Source organism: Rhagoletis pomonella, unplaced genomic scaffold, assembly GCF_013731165.1.
Source record: "Rhagoletis pomonella isolate Grant_MI unplaced genomic scaffold, Rhpom_1.0 Rhpom_scaffold_00006, whole genome shotgun sequence".
Taxonomy (NCBI): Eukaryota; Metazoa; Arthropoda; class Insecta; order Diptera; family Tephritidae; genus Rhagoletis; species Rhagoletis pomonella.
Genome location: NW_023458560.1, coordinates 18,695,719 through 18,716,170, shown reverse-complemented (window position 1 = coordinate 18,716,170; position 20,452 = coordinate 18,695,719). Strand labels below are relative to the sequence as shown.

The 20,452-nt window shown below is 35.7% G+C and overlaps 1 protein-coding gene across 1 annotated transcript; it reads right to left on the bottom strand.

Moving 5' to 3' along the window:
- Positions 1-329: 329 nt before the first annotated feature.
- LOC118741648 (odorant receptor 33b-like) lies at positions 330-1,586 on the bottom strand. The gene is made up of 2 exons (XM_036473629.1): positions 829-1,586; positions 330-741 (listed from the first exon to the last, which is right to left on the bottom strand). The coding sequence occupies exons 1-2, from the start codon at positions 1,584-1,586 to the stop codon at positions 330-332; spliced, it is 1,170 nt and encodes a 389-aa protein (XP_036329522.1).
- Between the last annotated feature and the right edge of the window lie 18,866 nt (positions 1,587-20,452).

Here is a 20,452-nt window from a genome sequence, read left to right as displayed (position 1 = left end):
CTAAACATGAGAAATATAATTTGGGAGGTGGTCGTAGTCGGTTACCGAATTAAATTTGTAAATCAAATCCACGAATGCCAGCAAATCCCGGGATGCAGTCCTAAAATCCGAGTTTCAATGTAGAAAGTATGAAGTAAATTTAGCGTTTCTTTATTTCATTTCTACTTTGCGTGCTGAAAATAAATAGACTATCATTTGATCAACAAATTTACTAAATATGTGCATTATTATGTTTTCAGCTACAATAAGTATATTAAGAATTTTTTTATAATGCCAAAGGAGAATATACATAGAAATCGTTTTTTTTTCTTTTAAAATATTTTTTCACTCTACTTCATATTCATTAGAACAGTGTAAAGTGAGTAAGCCATTTTGCAAGTTGCAACAAACGATGTCAAATGAATGTTTATAATTCCGCCAGCCGTTGGTGTAAGTGGCTTCTTCGAAAGCTCCGTAAAGATGCGTAGATTTTGATGAAAGCTTTTACGCTGTGGAATCCAATTGCACTTGAAGATCGCGTAAGGGAGGTCCTGAAACTCTTCCTGCATTTTACTGCCATAATGGCAAGCCGGTAGAAGTTCAACAGCCATGGAAATAAAATAAACCGTGTAATAAACATAGCCGAAGATATTTTCAACAAAGAGCAACAGAAACACAACAGTCAAGCAAATGTTCAAGCCAACCGAGGAAAACTGTACAATTTGAGTGAACCAAAATATGTCTTGCAGTAGATCGAAAATCCTTGAAATACAACGTATAAAATATTTTAAATATGAAATAAATGGAAATTAATATAATTTAATGTAACCACGCATTTCTCTAACTAACCTCAACAACTTCTTGTGATCCTCAATGCACTCGTTCAACTCGCGTTCATGCTGCGACAGTGTTCTCGATTCATCATAACCAATCTTGGCCACCCGCATCGCCAGCAAACGCACCTGGCCAGACATTACACACAAACTTATCGGCGCAAATGTGTCGTGTGCTAAGTTCTGTATGATCTGCATGGACACACCGAAAATCTGATAGAAAACCGCAACGTAATACGTATACCTGTTTGCTGACCAATCGAAAGGAAACCAAGCCGGATACATCAGTTCCCGCTCAGTTTTGGACAGCACGTCTATGGCTGAGGCCAAAGCGTCAGCTGTATAGGAAGCGCAGAAGACAAGCATAATGTTTCGCACACCAAGACGTATATTTTCATGAAAGTAATCGCGCTCGTCCTTGGCTACAACTCGCTCGTCCAATTGCTTTAGTAGCCGCTGCATTTCACGAATTTTCGGCAACTTATAGCGAAAGAGATAATGCTTGGTGCTACAGGCAACATCGGTTATGTTTATGGCTAAATTCTTGAAGACATCCGCAAGCGTAGGCACCAGAAACAAGCCAACAGTCAGGTGTATAGGATAGAATATGGTAATGAAAATGTTTACGATGCCATCGTAGAGCCATATGTACCACTTGTTTGAGTTGATTGAGATGCCCATTACCTTCCAACACATCCAGAAAATGTTGAAAAATGCGACTGTGTCAACTGGCGCATTGACCAAGGACTTTGATAAAAATAATTTCTTAACCATTTTTTGCTGCCAAAATTTTCTACGAACAAAACTCGTTGAACGCTGTCTTAATTTTGACCAAGACACTGGCTACGAATTTGTGTTTTATATCAATTCTTCAGGCAATAAGTTGAGTTTGATTATTGTGAGAACTTGAAATTAATGAGACACATCGTTCCGCCGTAGTGTGTAGAGACTTAATTACTGTTTTGCATTGGCTTTCGCTAAATTGATTTAAAATTAAGGGTTGTGCAAAAATTAAGCAATTATCTAGCGGCGATGTATGTACTGAATGAAAACTGCGGAAGGTAGTTGAGTAATTAAAAGAGAACTTACAAGGCTTGGCGCAAAAAAGTTGGAAACGTGTATGGTGGTTTTAGTATCGATTTCAGATTTTCATTTCATTTTAAAACAATATGACAATTTTTGAATTTTGTAAACTATACAATTACTAAGAAATAATTTAATGTAAGCATGAACAATGACAACAGGGCAGCCCTTGGAATTTTCGCGAGAGGGATTTTGCGAAATATGAGAAATGAGAGAAATAAGATGATTGAATGCGTGGTGGAATATGAAACCATGATTACGTGCATTAATTTCAGCCTTACTAAAATTGATGGTATTCATGTTAGTTCACACAAAAAAAAAAAAAAATATCACCATTCGTTTAATACAGGTTGCATTAAAATAAAACTTTAATTAGTATCATTTTTCGGTATCAAAATAACCCTAATTAATATAAAAAGAACTGATTATGAAATTTGCGTCTTTCTATCATTTATTTATGAATTTATTTAATGACTATTTTTTTAAAGTAATTACAAGAATATTTTTTTAATGCGCAAGTTTGTCGTTAAAATTTCTACCATTCAATTCAGCATTATTGTTTTAAAAATAATTTTTTTATTTCATTTAGTTTTAGGAACTTCTTTTATTTTGTTAAAAAAGAAATATTTTTTTTTTTGTTTCATAAAATTTTTAGAAGCTTCTTTAAATTATTTAATTTATTAATTTTTTATTTTATTTAATTTGTTTTTGCTTCCTTGATTTCATTTTAAGATAATATTATTTTAAAAAGAATAATGTATTGGTTTTATTTTATTGAATTTCTAGGAACTTATTTTATCTTTGTTATCTTTTTATCTTTTTTTGATTCTATTTACTCTTAATTTTTAGTTACAAGTAGAATGTTTATTTTAATTTTCATTTCATTTTAAGTCGGTTGACGTGATCCAAAGTTATGCGGTAACATGCATAAAAAATAAAAATAATAAAAATAAATAAATATTCCGACGAACTGATAACCTCCTCCTTTTTTGGAAATCGGTTAAAAATAATCACTGTATGGACATTTTTACATTAAATTTTAGTAGGTTGAAGTGCAAATTTCAATACGCTAGAAAATCGCGTTGATTTTTAATAAATTTTTTGTTGACGCTGCTGGGCATTTTCTTCCATAGAAATTTTTAGCATGGTCGAGCATACTTTATATGGAAGAAAATGCGCAATACTGTCAGCCAAAAAAAAATTATTAAAAATCAACGCGATTTTCTAGCGTATTCAAATTTGCACTTTAACCTATTTAAATATAATGGGCTATAAAACTGCATACCCAAAATTTAAAAAACAAATTTAATGAAAAGTTTGAGATTTTTGTGGGATTATGGTAAAATTTGTTGAATTAGTATTATAATTTTTTGAATTTTTATAATTTTTGTATAAAGTTTTAAAAGTAGATTTATATGGTGCGTGTTATATAATGCGCTAGATCTTTATACAAAAATATTAAACATCTAATAAACAAAAGTAATATAGCCAAAACTGGTCAAAATAGAACGTTTTTCTTTTTTTATTCCTTCCACAAATGTATGTATGTACTTTCAAGACTGATTTTATTATGCTAGTGTCATGATGATTAATAAAGAAATATTTAAATATGCAAATACATAAAGACATATTTATATGATTTTTAATAAACGATGTACACGTAATAAATTGAAAACTTTAATTATTCAATTCTTATTACCTTTTAACTTCCAGTTCTCTATATTTGGTTTACGCCCTATTGGAAAATTACAACCGGAACAGATACAGACAAGATTTAACAAACTACATATATTTTTTTTAATTTATGTTACATTTTTTATAGTGCACTTTAAATCTAAAACCGTATAAACTCTAATTTCATACCTTGTGCAATATTTAAACAAAATTCAACAAACTTTCGTGAAACTTCAATTATGTTGTCAGAATAATACAAAAAAAAAGTATACAGGTTTCCCGTTAAATTTTCGTACAATAATGTGCAAGTTTGATGTTGCTGAAAAATTCTTCTAAACGAAAAAATTATAGAACGTACTTTTTATGTTTGTTAACAACACAAAACTAGACCAACACCAAAAAAGCAGCCTGTGTTATCGTTAACGACAACAACTGATTTAGCGCTAACGAATGTTGTTAGGGAAGTGCTTACTGAATAGCTAAATTGATAAAATTTTCGTTTGGCTGACTTAAAAATAACAAGTGTTGTTAAAATAGCCTACTCAAAAGTAATCTATGTATATGCCCAATGAGACAGATATGTGAGTATACTTAAAATTGCGGTACAAAACTTACAAATGTTGATTTTTTTAATTTAGATTAAAAAATAATAATTATTTTCCATCCCTGTTTTAAACGAAAAGTTTTCTGTTATTTATATTTAATAAAATTAAAAACTCCAATTTTTTTACAAACTCAATTCGTTTTTGAAGGTTACATTTTTATTGTCAAAAACACAACTCTTTCCGGAGGTTTACAGTTTTTGAAGAAGAGAGCTGGCAACACTGACTTGCACACAAAATCGCAAGTGTACAAATTACTCATACGCCATGGAGTGCAAGCAAATTAAGGTCAACCAACCACTGCATTAAATGCGAATGCTTCTGTGAAAGGTGTTTATGTATTTTAATTTCGCATTTATTAATTATTTACAACACTTATTTACATTTCCAACGCCTACCCAAGTGAAAGTGTTGCCCCTCTGAGCTTTCATTGCAGCAGCCAGCGAATTAATCCATACATATTTATGCGCTCACACAAAGGTATTCGAAACCATTCATTTCAACCTTAAGCAGCAACCACAGAGACGAGTAAGCATTGAATACCGCGTAGTGGTGGTTCTACTTAATGACGGCTCTTAATTAAATGCATTTCAACATACAATTCTCAACCTGTGCACTTAAGTAGGAAAATAACTTCCATATTCACATTGCAATTTAACTCAGGGATATACGCATAGTTCCGTAAATTGAAATCGCCCCCCAAAAGTAAATTTAAATTGGGGTCACACGATGCAATTGTGTCAACAGCGTAGATATAATTAAGAAGACGGCAAGTGAAGTAAAGACAAAACGATAAAGGATGTTCAACAAGCGCAGTGCAAATTATAATAATAACGAAAAGAAATTCGAAGGACAAGTGACAGCTGAAATGACTGAGTAGCTTAACATTTTTACTTCTTACTGATTAAATACACATTACCTCTCCGCCACAATGCACATTACTGTAAAATTTTACACATGATACACATATGCAGCTACATACACTTAAATATTAATTAATTGATGTGGTATATGCATTGCACATTTGCTTCGAAAGAAAACCCTTGCGGTCATGTTGTCACTTAATGGGACATAATACCGTATGTACATAATAGCTGTAAAAATTATCTTTTGTGTATTTTATTCGGATGATGGTTTCGTGCGCAGAAGTGGAAATCATTTGATTGCCATTCACTTGGGATGGCCACAGAACTTTACGCGTTGGCGATGGCGAATACCGCACACAATTTAACGATGAGCTGTGGGAGCTTTACAACGATATAGGCATAGTGCAGCAAATTAAAATTCAGCTCCGCTGGCTTGGCCATGTCGTTGGAATGGACTGAAACGCTCCTGCTCTGAAAATATTCAACGCGGGCCGCGATTCTGGTAATAGAGGAAAAGTCTTCCTTCTCTGCGTTGGAAAAAACCAGGTGGAGAAGGACCTCGTTTCGTTTGGCATTTCCAATTGGCGTCAGTTAGCACAAAAGACAAACGACTGGCGAGTGGATAAAAAAATAATTGTTGCTTCCATCCAGTCTTGGACATGATTATCATTCCAATACATAAATTGAGGAATTCCCTTATCATAACTTAAGTTTACTCTGGTCGTCACTTACCATTCGTAAATTATTTCCGTATTATCTGGAAAAAGAAGGCTATTTATGCCTGCTAGCATGTCAATTTCTTCGCAATCTCATCTTTCTGTCTATTGTTTTTTCCTTTAAAAAAGAGGTGTCCCTCTTCTTCCAGTGTCATTCTGCGTTTGTTTCAGTAACCAATAATCTCTTCCTCAGCATGAAGAGATTTGGAAATCGTATCTCACTGCCCGTTTATATCCAGGCGACTGTGAGCTTCTTGTTTAAGCAGAATTTAGAGGTAATTGCCGACTTTTTTCGCGCTGTCCGATACACGTTCTTTATCATACAGAGGGGCATGCGGACCTTAACCAAACAAGACAGTGGTCCGGGTCGGTATTCCTTTCTCACATGGAATGCACGTCAAAAACGATCGTTGCTTATCTTTCATCTATCATAACCTGATAATTTGGTGTTTGGTTCTTTGATTGGTGGATACCATTGTAGCTCTGTGGAGGTTTCGGTGTGGTAATACTAGCTAACATGTTCCCTGGCGCATCGTAGTCGATCGGCCTCTCTTCTTTATCGGAAGTATTTTCATGAGGGCTGATAACTCCGTGCCTTATTTTCCCATTTTAGCGCTAAAGTCGCCAAGCATAGTTTTAATATCGTAGAAGAGATAAAAACATGTATAACATAGTGTCTTTCGGATAGCCACGACTGAAAAGAGACCTGATAAAAAAGATATCGGAGGCTCTTTTAACAGTTATCGTATGGAAATCTATGATTTTCCGTGTTATGTGTATCCAAAAAAATAACTATAACAGAAACGAACAGCACTTACCGAATATGATTTTACCCTAATAACCATTTTATACAATAACTCCTTTCTCATATATTTTTCAATCACGATTTCTCTCTTATAATCTCATCCCTTGTAATCGTTTTATGCCGTTGCTGTTACTTAAATTAATAACACAGCGTACAAGTATTTCACCGCACTTAAGTGCTGGTAAGTTCTCACTTTAGTTAGCTCAATCACCTCATCACTAAATTACGACTTTAAACGCTGGTAAAACAAATTATTATGCAAATCGTCGAAGGACAAACCCTGATTGCATATCTGCATGCGCCCTTAGCTGCAGAAGCAAGAGTACAAGCCCGCATTTATGTGCAATTGTGTCAAGCGCAATAATTCAGGAAAGCTCTCGTAGCCACCCACATGTATGTACACAAACTCAAATGAGTGCGTACGTCGAAGTCAGAGGCGCGTGTGATAGGGGAAAGGAGTGCAAATGGGTTTGGTAAATCTTTTCCTCTTTTGAAGTAAATTGGATTTAAAAATTAAATTTTTTTCAAATTATTTATACAAGGTGTCCTAGGAGGGAAATGTTTTTTAATGCAAATACGCATAAATATGAATTTGGTCGTATTACCGACATCCGGAAGTGGGAAAAACTAACTGGAAGTCCATTTTTTTATTTGGCATATGCATGTTTTTACCACAGATTCATACTCTACGTACAAAAATACTTAACTTTTGTCGGAAAATTTTTCTGGTACTGGAATGGACTCCCGCTCAGTTTAACCTGGTTTTCCAATAAAAACATTTTCATTCTTTTTAAAAGTCCAGGACGAGTTGAAGTTCGAAGGTGATTTAGAGGTTGTAAATGGCACTTTCGGGAGAAAGGTTTTAAATGAAAGTTACGTAGTTTTATCCTCAGAGTCCGAATCTGTAGTAAAAACATTTATGTGTAATTAAAAAAAAATTTGACTTCCGGCCAGTGTGACCCAACCAAAATATTGAGCATCCCTAATTTGATAACTCATATGTTATCGCTTTTTAATAGAAAATATTCCCCCTCCATTTAAGATGGGCTGGACGGATGGTATAGGACATCCTGACATGTCAAAATCTAAATTTTATATGCGACACACTTTTATTTCTTTCTACGAATAAATTAAATACATCCACCATATATGTAATACTTCTATATTGGCAGTAAGCTAACTTCTCTCTAGTCTAGTACTGTTTTTGTCAATGTATTGTGTACTTGAGTGCCGTTTTTGTAAATGTGTTGTGTACATGTTTATTTATAAAAGTATGTGTTCCTTTTCTTTCGTACGTGTTTTTTGATATATCTGTACTGTAGTGTTTTCGGACGGTACTAGCTCTTACTGCCAATATAGGAGTATTACATATATGACATCCACAAAAATTTCGAAATTTTAAAATAATTTTGAAGAGTACCTACCCGGGATTGAAAATATTAAACTTTGACAGTTTTGACATATTTTTTTACTATAGAATAAATTTAAAAAGATGCGATTCGAGCGATTAACTCTCCCTATGAATTTATCATGCAATATTGAGCTTCAAAGACTGTCATTGTATGAGCTTTTTTGGAGTAAATGCATCATTTTCGAACTTTTTCCTATTTTTTATTTTTTTATTTCGATGGTAACAAAGTTTTTCACGTTTGTCGAATTTTAATATCAAATTTCAAAACCTCAAAAAATTATTTAAAAATTTTGAAATTTTCTTCGATTTGGTATCAATAACACACAGTTGCAACGTATGAACGGCAAACTGCAATACTGATATTGAGAACTTAATTTCTATACCGCATGTGTGTCGCAAGCACAACTCTCCTCTTCGACTGCGTTTATGCCAAATCTTTTACGGATACAGCAATTTTCCACTTCAAGTATACGATAAGCTCACAGCTAAACGATAATTCTTCACTTTAGTACTCCTCAACTGGGTACAGCATTAATCGCTTTACGAGGTGGTTTTGTTGTTGCTTTTGTTTACTTGGTTGACAGCCGGATGTGTTGTACTTATCGCTGTGGTGCGCCTTTTTAAGTGCGTATATGTATGTATGTAGCAACAAAGTCACAACTTTCGCTAGTGCAGCAATTATCCACCCATGGGATCTGCGTAAGGTTTTCGCATGTGCTTATGTAGCTCCTTGTTGGAGCTGCCTTTCGTTTTTATACCCGAGAGCACAAGTAAACAAGGCTATTATGACTTTGTTCGCATAACGGTTGTTTATAAGAGAAAAAGGAATCCATATATGTAGATAAAGGCATAAGTATTTATACCAAAATCCTCAAAATGAAGAGAGAAGTCGATTAAGCTTTATCTACGTGTATCTCCATCTGTACCTGTACACGATAACTCGAGCAAAAATTCAGATATTTGGATCGCCTTTATGCTCCTTATTTCGCCCTGTCTCCTTTTATTGCGACGAATCCGTCAGGCTTTCCTCTTCAGATACCTATATCTGTCCCACATGGCTCGCGTTGCGCACGATTGCAGCGGTGCCCTGTAGGTGGCATCTTTTCTCCCTGCAGGTCCTTGACACTCCTCATAGTATAACGTGTTCCTTCGGGCTCGCTAAAATCCGACTACTTCTTCGCGGGCGGTACCTACCAAGTGAGCGGAAAGTGTGGTTCCACTGCTCGTACATGTCGGATTTTGCAGAGTTCTCTCTGAGAGCAGATGTGCACAGAGGCGGATGCGCATCTTGTCTGCAACAAGATAGTAGTTCGAGTCGATGTTTGGTCCTCGGAGTGTACGTACGTTTAAAATACGGGAATCGTGCCTTCCGCCTATCACAACATGATCTATTTGGTTTCTCGTTTTTCGATCTGGAGACAGGCATGTAGCTTTATGGATCTTTTTATGCTGAAGCGTAGTAGGTAATACCCTGTTTCGGGCACCGAAGGCGATCAGCCTTAGTTCTTTAACGGAAGTTTCGTCGTGGAGGCAGAATTTTCCGACAGTGGCGCCAAAGATCCCTTCCTTGACCACCTTGACATTGAAGTCGCTGAGCACGATTTTGATATTCCTCCGGGGCATGTACACAGATGAACGAGATATTGAATAGTCTCGCTTTGATGTAGATTGTGGCTAGACATTTGTCCACCGGGTAGGATGCCAGTAGTAGGCGACGAAGTCTCTCTCCCACCACAAATCCAACACCACGCTTACCTCTCCTTGCATCGTCCATCGTGGGGACTTAAACCAGCCGGGCAAAAGCATTTTCCCCATTAAGATCCGATTATTTCAGGTGCATACCCTCAAGTCAAATCCTTTATACATTCTGCCTGGTGTGATTCGAACCATGCTTTTCTATTTCAGTGGGCAAGTTTTAACACAGGTCGCTGCCAAGAGGATACGTGGATATAACTACCCGGACGAAGTCAGCTGCAATTTGAACTGTATTCAAAAGAACATCTTCTGGCCACTTCCAGGTGAATGGCAGTCAAAAGTTTTTCCTACTTACGTAGACTTCTCCACGCGGAACCATCCTTAAACATTAATGCAATCCATTCAGAACAACTTGGGGGATTCCCGAGTAACTTTTAACTAAGCATCATCAAATAAAGCCAAAAGTGCTTGTAAATTTTATTAAAAACACACTACCAAATTAGCAAGTGTAAAGTTCGTGCATTAAAATGACAGCTAACTAAAGAAGCAAAAGAAAACTTAAAAAAAAATACCTGCAACAAAAAAAACGAACTAATAATGAAAAAAGTTCTCCCATAAAAAGAGCCTGTTCGTTTCTTAAAATTTCACACTCTTGTAAGGCAAAAGAGGCACATTCTCTGTCCTGTGCAGCTTTGTCAGGGGAGATGGTTGCCGTCAAAATCAGATGGTTGTTTAAAACGAAAATATTATGAAATGTGTGAGCTAGACAAGGAAAAGAAGGCAAAAACATGCCTTTTTACAGGGTTAAGTGTAACATCAACAAAACTTTGAACCGGGGAAGGGTAATAAATATTTTTTGGAAGAAACGAAATCACCATAACTTATGCACAAGAACATATCCATATCCACGCAAATATATCTACCCACCTACAGACATACATATAGTACACCTGTATGAAAACTTATATATATACGAGCCGCAACTTCTTCAAACCATAAAAAACATGCAAACACGCCAAGTGAAAACCGAAACTTAAAAAAGTAAGGCAGAGTTTCTGTCAGCTGAAGTTCAGAATGAAGATGAGGTGTGCTATGGGGGGGAGGGCATCGGCAAAATACAATAAGCACAAGAGCACGGTTACCCACGAAAGTGTACGTATGTATATATAGGTAGTTACTACCGTGTCTGCGAATTGCCGTTAAGCGGCAGTTAAAAGTGCCGCCCTGGGCAAAACGCAAAGTGCAAAAGTGAAACCAATTCCATTTTTTTTTTCTTGGCGTCGTTGTTGTCCATATGTATTTGTTGAAAACGGAAATGCTCTCCTGAGACGTGGTAAAAGTCCTTGCAAACAAAAAATCACAAGCAAGGACTTTTTCATTCAAAATAAAATGCATGAAAATACTAATAGACATTCAAAGAACGATTCGTGCGGCATGGGTATGCACACAAGAAAAGTAGAAGCTTTCCAAAAACAAATCATAAAACTTGGTAAACTTTTTCATGGCGCTATCAAAATATTTTTTCTGCATTCAGAGTAATTCGTACGCCGGACCGCATTTAAAAAAGTAATCGAAAGTTGTTTCTAGGGGACAGGTTGAAGCACTCAGACACTGTGTTTGCGTTAATTTATAGAAATCGGTCAAAAGTTTTGTAAGGTTAAGAATTCTATATATTAGCAGATAACCAACACTATGTCAGTGAAAAAGACTTTGGTTTCAAATTTAAGTTAACAGCTTGGCTATATCGCATGAAGTTCCGTTCGGTTTTCGCTATTTTGCTCTCTAAAGCCCGGTGGCTAAAAATATTTCAATAAACTTTCATATAGTGTTTTAATAAACTAAAAATTTTACTCAATCTCGGTTATAGGATCAATGTAAACTTGTTTCATCGCGGCCTTAGAGTCGCTCCTCGGAGATACCAACACAGCTTTCAAATAGGGTGACTCCCTTACGTGTAATATCTTTAATCAGATGTTGGAGAAGATAACAAAAGCTGAATACTGAACCACTCAGGTAAATTTTGCCACAAGAGCGTAAACTTTTTGGCGACAACAGCGATATCATCGGTAAAAACAGTCACACCTTCCGTTGCCGTATTGGAATTAGATACAGAAACAAAAAGCGTGAGTATGGTCGTGAATGACGTAATGAGGCGGATTAAAATACAACGACTGGCTCGAGTATAAAACGCGGATTCCACTTGCGGTAGCAGAGAAATATGAAGCCTTCCTCTGCGATGGAAAGACCAGGGAGAAATTGACGTGGTTTCATTTGATACTTCGAGTTTGCGTCATAGGCATAGAAAATAAGCGACTGTCGTGCTTTGTTGAGCTCGGTCAAAATCCCTTATGCGGTAACAATGCCCATCCAAAAGAAGAAGAAGCCATCTCGGGAGAGCTTCAAGTGCAAATATCTGGCGGTACTCTTTAAGACAACAAGCAACAGTAAGGTATTTCGTGTAAAATGTCAGGGTTAGAAAGATTCGGGTTTCCTAATTATTTTTTAGCAGAATATTCCAGATCGAAATCTTAGATCCAGAATTCGATGTCCAAAACTTGGTCGTATATATGTTTATTGGCAACATTGGCATGTTGTTTTTTAAAGTCGCCGATGAAGAGGAGAGAAAAAGGACCTCATCCGTCCTTAAGGTGCCGGTTAGTTTTTATCGAGGCAAAAAAAAATGTTTGGCAATATTAATTTATTCAACCTTTAGCGATTCCAATGAAAAATTCCAGCAGTTTCTCTTCTTGACCAACTGACGCCAATTGGAAATACTGGGTGCATTGAAAAACTTAAAATACAAAGTATAAGTCTTTTTATTTCTAAACAGCACTAGAAGAAAACATCTAATTTGCGCAGTCTAATTGAACGCTAGCATCTAACCTTAGTTGCGCACATTTGGCATTATAATCTATTGAGGTTTAGAAACAAAAGAGACTGATGCTTTGTATTATGACGTTTTAGAATGCAACCAGAAATCCCACGTGGAGTACAAGACCTCCAAGGTCTTTATCAAAACGTGGTGTGTGTCACCAAAGGGAATCTTCTTAACTTATATCTTTATGATCGGACCAATAATCAGCTAGGTGTCAGTGGTGTGGCGGTGAGAGTCCATCAATAGCGTGTGAAATCTGCTTGGTAAACTTCAAAGAACGATGGATTACCTTTGTTGAAGTGGTACCCTGAGGGTGAATGCTGATTTAATTCCAGCCTGGACTCACATATTGTCAAACTTTTACTGATGGCTCCAAAACTGATGCTGAGTCACGATGTTGGGTCTTTATCGAATTTAATGGGGATAATCTTCAGTTTTATCTTGGGAAATATGCTTCGGCCTTCGAGGCTGAGGTATTTCCAATCTTCAAGGCCATGGGCTACGTGTTGAAAAATAGGGGGATAGGAAGGAGTTTACGTGTCTTCAGTCACAGCCTGCTTCCAAACTAGTTCCGCAATGCAAGTGTCGACTAAATTGGTAAACATAATGAGCTTCCTTTACTCTGGGTGCCAGGTCACTCAGGAGTTAGCTCATTGTATATTGTCATTGCCTCTGCTGCGACATATACCAGCATTGTTTCCTTCTTTTTGAAAATATGTACTTATGTAAGAGCCAAAATCAATCACACTAAATATAATTCTTCTTCATTGTTAAAGAGTTAAAAACCGATATATTTTTCAATTTGCCAAGTACCTTCAGATTCTGTTTTAACGTTTCAACGCGAACATGACAGCACAGATGTTTAATTTTCCAACACTTATATTGCCATTGTCCAGCTGAAAAATTGTCACATGCATTGTTACCAGCTTATGAATATTCGTTCACAACATGGCTTTTGCCATATTCGCTTTCACATGCACCCTTGCATGACACACGATGGCACCGAGCTCATGTTTTGCACAATTTCTCATGCTGCTGGTGACTCATAAATTTTTCTTGCTCCTGTTACAAATGCTTCTGCAACGATACCTTTCCACTTGCATTCTTTAGCACTTTGACAATAGCAAGAACTGAGCACTACGACCATTTCTCTTGCATATGCAAGCACTTTTCATGCTCCAGTGCTATGTTTTTGTGCAGTGATGAATATGCATGCCAAACGAATTTGCCAAAAAATATGTACCAACAATTAAAGGTAAAGCATTCAAATTTCAATTCAGTGAAACTTCGTTTTCCACAAAACACTGGCAGCATTCTTTCTTGCTATTTTTCAGAAAAAAATTAAAATATATACATATACTCTTTGTTGGTTTTCCTGAAGTGCGAGAAAAATGTTCTGGAAATTTATGGTCAGATTTTTTTTCCTTGCAATTTAAAACACAATCCAGATGAGATGAGGCTGTGGCAGCTTCGTCTTTGGGGATCTTCTACAGTGACTTCAACGAAATGAAAATATGACGAAAATAAAAATAAATAACTCCCGCATAGTTTAGCATCTCTGATTCATCAGCTTACCTACGGAAGAAAAGCAAATGCAACAGCAGGCACCAGCACTTGTACACCTGGCATGGGAAGACCAAAGCATAGTTTCTCTCACAAAAGTGAGAAGCGGCCTGCGCCGCCAACACCGCGCGTTCAATGCATTCCAGTAAAAAGTTCACCACCCAGCGTCGTCTGTTTTGATTGTTGCAGATCGAACCAAGATCAGTAGACATTGTAAACTTTTAGAAGGTGGCAACCACCTCAAACATACCGCTCAGAGTTCAGGGTATTTCAGAAAGACTTCATGAAGTTACTCACAATAGGATATTCTATGGGCGAGATCAATAATAATGGAATTCGCCAGCGAATCGTATTGAAAAGGACAGATCGCCAATGCTAACGAGCTGTGAAGACAGCGCTCAGTTAAGACACCGCAAAGAGCAAAAAAACGTGGTCTGGAATCGAAAGTTTGCAGCGATAGCAAAAGATCTAACGAACTTAAGCGTCATAGAGGAAATAAATGAAAAGGCCAATGGCAAAATTTTTGCTACAAGCCAAGCCAGTCAACTCATATCCGGACGCATTATAATCAGACGCTGCCTGATTACGGGGGTACCTAAGCTACTTGTGCCGTTATGAACTCCATCTAGCTGTACAAGGCTGCGATCGATATAATAGCCAAAATCTACTCAAACAGCTTATCTGAAAGTTACTTAAGTTCGCTATATCTAGTGACGGCCCAAGGAGAATGCTTGTGTAAGGTCGCGCTATCGCAAAAGTTTACTTCAATTATAGTAATTAATTCCTCTGTGATGCAGAACTCTAGACAAAGAAAATAAAAGCGAAAGTGCAATGACTTGCATGCCTACGAATATCGATAGCGATGAGTAGCGCTCCCCAGGAACGGCTTAATAAGATATTTAATCTACAACCGCCCTCAGACTCAGGGAAGCCAATGTGTGCAAGTCAACAATTTCGGACATGCAGCAATAGTGAATGAAATTAAAAGGAGTCGTCTTAATGGATTCAAAGCTGACATGGAAACCAGCACTGACTATATTACGCCAGTTTGGGACTCCAATAATAAGGTTTCTATTAGGTTCTCGACTACCAGTAGCAAAGGGGAGTATGTTCATATACACTGATGACTCAAAGGTGGAGCAAAGAGCTTCCAAACGATTTTAGTGTCTTCCAAGTATAGATCTACGCCGTATAGAGAAGGGCTAGGATTTTGCTTAGTTGTAGGGTTCCAGAAGTTAAAGCCACTATCTCTGTCGACTGTCAAGCAGCACTGAAGGTAATAGGATCCATAATAGTGAAATCGGGAATTGTATGGATGTGCCACCTCACTGTATGCAGTGTCCCGGACATTGCTAAATTGAAGGGAATGAGTTGGCTGGAAAAATGGCTACAAACGTCTCTGAGATGGAACAGTTTCAGTAGGGATATCAGTGGATTCGTTAGGATAATGACATCAAAGTACATAGCTATTACATAGGTGTGAAGGTATAGAAAATTCCAAACACGCCCTCCTACTCTAACCTACCCATTGTCGAGTGGTCAAACGGATCGAACAACAACGCCGACAGTCTTGGTTCCAAACAACGAAACCTTTAAGTATTATTATGCAAACCTATTAGACAGGAAGATCTAATTGCACAACACAAAGACAATTAAACTCTAGTAAACTTAGTAACATTCCTTAAATCTGAATAGCGACCATGATTTGAACGTTTCTTATTTCTTTCAAATTATCCATATCAGGAGGTAGTAACGCTGAACGGAACACATAATAGGAGAAGTTAAAGTAGTGGTATATCTTGGAGACAATCTTTCCAACAAACAACTTCTATCAAAGCTACCTAAATGAAGTGGAGATCGAGGGCGTTGAACATTTTCACTACCACTGCGCAGAATTGATTGAGTTCAGGCAACTTTATCTTCATATCAAATTTTTTAACTGTCCATCACACTTAAATTGATTAAAACTCTGCGATCTTCAACGGTTTATAAGTAAAACTCATTGATTTTTATTCTAGGAGCATGGGTCGGCATCGAGCCAAATGATACCTGAGGGTTACCGAGCCGTTATATACCAAACCATTTTTCACACAGGGCGACTTATATACAACCAAGGGCTCATTTCCGGTAGCGAACAAGGAAGAAAACAGAGTATATTATGCAATTAATAAAACGGTTGAGTATTAGGTGCTTCGTAATACCAGCATTAAATCCACTAAAAATTTCTCCCGGAATGAGTAACTAAGTAGTAAAATAATCTTTCGTCACTCATCAATGTTTAAATGAAAGCCGACAGCCGAGTAACGGATATTAAAATGTTAACACTCTAACTAAATTCCATTCAATCTCAACTTTTTTTAAACGGTTTTATATTTGCTACCAACAAGTTCGAAAATCCAAATCACTTTGGTATATTTTCAATTTGTAACTCAATTAGCGCAGCTTTCATTCTCTCTGCAGACTGTAGCGGGTATCAGATTTTCTGCCAAAAAAACAAATCAAATATCTCACAAAACGAGGAGTCCGCCGCCAATGCAGTATCGTTTAAAAAACTGATGTCCATAAACCAACCGACCAACCGTCAGCTAACAGGCAGTATGTCACAACAGTGCCAACTGAACTGACCACCACCACCCACCCAACTGTGAAGCGGCTAATTCACTAAAAGAGCCATCAACCGAAAAAACAGTGCCACGCCAACAACAACTAGAGCTACAACAAAAATAACCACTCTGACATTTTTGAAATGCGATATGGAAGAGTGAAGTCCAACGCTGATGAGTTCAATGTGATTTAACAAGAGCAAATGTAGCAACAAAAGCGGCTCAAGTCAACATCACTTTTGGAACTGTGGCTTAAATCGACTGGCATGACGCCGTCACAACAACGAAAATTGCAACGGTAACTGGCTAGCAAATATCGCATTTCGGTGCTGCTGAAACTCGTTGCAATCGCCTGTTGCTGCGTTGCGTTGGCATATACATATCAACTGGCTGGCAGGTCTGTGCTTGCATTTGTGTAGGTGGATTTGTGTACGAGACTGTTTATTATGGATGCCTGAATAAACAAATATGCCATATGTATGTATGTATGTATGTATGTATGTGTAAGTGCAGGTTATTTATTGCATCTGTGCAGCAAGTTTTCAATTTCCGGTTGTTCATGCTGACATGGAAAGCATAAGAAATGGGAAGTGACCTCCAGTTGGAAATCAAATGAAGCTACTTGATTTAGCGTGAAATTGCAAACATGGTACGGCATTTGGAAATTGATCAGTCAAAAGGAGGAATTTAGGGATTTGGGTCGTTCTTAAAAAACATGACCATTCTGAATTTTGTAATTTTTAAAAATTAAGTTGGCCAAATATGTTTATAATTGGCCTCATGTGGTTACGGATGGTATCAACAATAGGAATCCATAACCAGCAGTATTTTTTTTAATTTTTGGAGTTTTTGGAGTTAATAAGTCACAGAGTGGACCGGTAACAGAGGGGACAAATTAACTCAAAAATACCATATTTTAGCTTTTTATTCGAATTTTGGAGAATTTATTTGTCCACTTAATTAATGTACATAAAATATTTATAAAAAAATTATAAAATAAATAAAAAATCACTTTACTCACCGTTTTTCAACAGTAACAGAGTTGACACTGAATAAGGGTACGTACCCGGCATACAATTGGGTTCCTTACTCAACAACGCACTAAACAAGACTGAACAGTTCAAAACACATTTTGTTGATTTTAGCTAAGTTATGATGGAGAAGCATAAGAGAAATATACGCGTCATAACGTTTAACAAACATTTTTCAATAAAATGAGTGGACGTAACAGAGGGGACCAAAACCTGGGGACACAATTTTCTTCATAAAAATTATACAAAAAAATTATTTTTCATCATTCTTTTCTATATATGGTATTAATATACACAAACTGAATAACAAAAATTGTAAATATTATTTTTTTTTCAATTTTATTTCAACTGAAAATAACTATTAAATTTTTATAAATTGGCTCGGGACACAGGTTTTTGCTAAACCTTTGACATTGAAAATATTTTTTAAGTTATTTTCAGATAATTAATTATTTTTTTTTTATAATATAGTTACGTAGAATCGATAATAATTTATAAAAATGCAGATATTTTTCTATTTTCTTTTTGAAGAAACAAAATATAAAATAGTAAAGTCTGGGGACACCAATTGGTCATGTTTTTTAAGAACGACCCATTTGTAGGTATGTACGATTTTGAAGATTTTCGCTAGACTTAGAGAAGTACAGGAAAAGTACATTTATTCTAGTTTACATTTCATATATGGGTCATTTTTAAACAAAGTGTACATGGCAGGTATTTTCTATATATTTTATTTAAGATTGACAAATTTAACCTCTGAAATCGTTTACTTATGGGCAGAATACGAAACTGCTTTGTAGCTCTTCAAAACTTATTATAATTTTTTCTTATTTTTGCATTTTTGTAAAATATTTTCCAGAATGTCAGTGTTTTAAAAGCAGAGACCGAAAATAACAGTCATTTTTTCGATGTTCTCAAAGTCCGGGCAAAATATTGCCGTAGAGTAAAGTTTACCAATGTTCCTTTGATGCCATGATCTCCTGACAAGAATCCTGTATTTTTTTTTCGAACTTACCGAGAAAAGTTCGATACTAACTGAAAAATTCACACAAGAATCCTGAATTCTTTTTATTTTTCGAACTTATTGGGAAAAAGTCCAATAATAACTGAAAAAATCGAACTTCTATATTTTTAGTCCAAATATTTTTAAGTCCGAAACAAAAGTCCTTTCGTAATAATAAACAAACCGCTTATCCAAATTAAACAAATTTGTTATCAAATGAAAGAGGACTGAAGTAGCCTTCAAACGGAAGGTTGCCAGGTTGAAAAATCTTAACATTTAAAACAGATGAAAATCTCATTAAAAACCTCACAAATTATTTCCGACTGAATCTCCGTTTACCGCTAAAAAAGTTCCAACCTCAAAAAATAAAACCTATACAGGTTCGAAAAAATGGTGCAGATCAGATGACCTTCAAAAAATGCCTTCTCGTATTATATATCTCTATATGTACCTATGTACAATGTATGTGGCAACCTTTTTTAAAAGTAATTTCAAACAAAATTTTTTTTGAAATCTCTTTCGTTTTACATTGTGCCACATATTACATTTGACTAATAAATTAAGTTGAATTTGATTTTTTAAACACGTTGCACCTCTCTTCTATACAGTTTAGCAAGTAATCCGTTTTAAACTCAGTTCTATTAACACCCATCTTCTAATTATTAATTTCACTTAGAAAATAATTTGAATTAAAATTTGTAAACAAAAAGCCTCAAAAAAATTCTAAATGTTCAAACTAAAATAAAGATTTCTAACACTTTTTCGTTTGAAAACCATACTTTAATATTTCATATAACTTATAAGATAAATTAATTCGATTTTTCAATCAGGTGGCAACCCTCTATAAATGTATTTTCATACTAAAACCTTTTTCAATCTTTTTTAACTGATGAAATAAATTGAGTAAATACACACCCATCTTTTAATAATTCATTTAAATTATTAAATAATTTTAATAAACTATTTTAAGGGTGGCAACCCTCTTTAAAGATTTCAAAGTTCAAACTAAATATTCCTTGAAAATGTCTCATTTGTTACCCATATTTTAATATTTTTTAAATTTAAAAGTTGCAACGCGCTTCAAAATATTTCTGACGTCTGTCACCCATATGGTGGTAAATATTTCAATTATCTTAGTTCAAATTGAATTTGAAGTTTTTAAACAATTGGCAACCCTCCTGTATGTAATTAAGAAATAAAGCATTTTCAAAACCATTTTGGTTGATACACATATTGCAATAACTCATTTAACTATTTAAATAACTAATTTGAATCTTATTTTACATTTACAGCCCAAGGCCTGTAATCTTACATCCCATTTTTCAAAATCGAATGAACGGTGCGGATTAAATAGCATTGCCAATTAAATAATTTTAAATTAAATTTTTAACAGGTGGTAACTCTTTTTGAAATAATAAAACCTCGTTGCACACCTACAGGCCAAGCCCTTTAAGATGACACCTCAGTTTAGAGAATCGAACGAACGGTGCAGATCTGATGACCTGGACAAAAATTTCTTCGTTTATTATATATATAAAGTATAAAGAACTCAGTGCGTGTAGTCCCTACGCGCGGAAGAAGTGAAACTTAATAGAGGAAATTCCAGAAAGAAGGAAATGTGCGATATACATACACATGTACTTATTTTCTAATATACATATATAATTTCATCTTCATCTTCATCTTCATCTTCATCTTCATCTTCATCTTCAT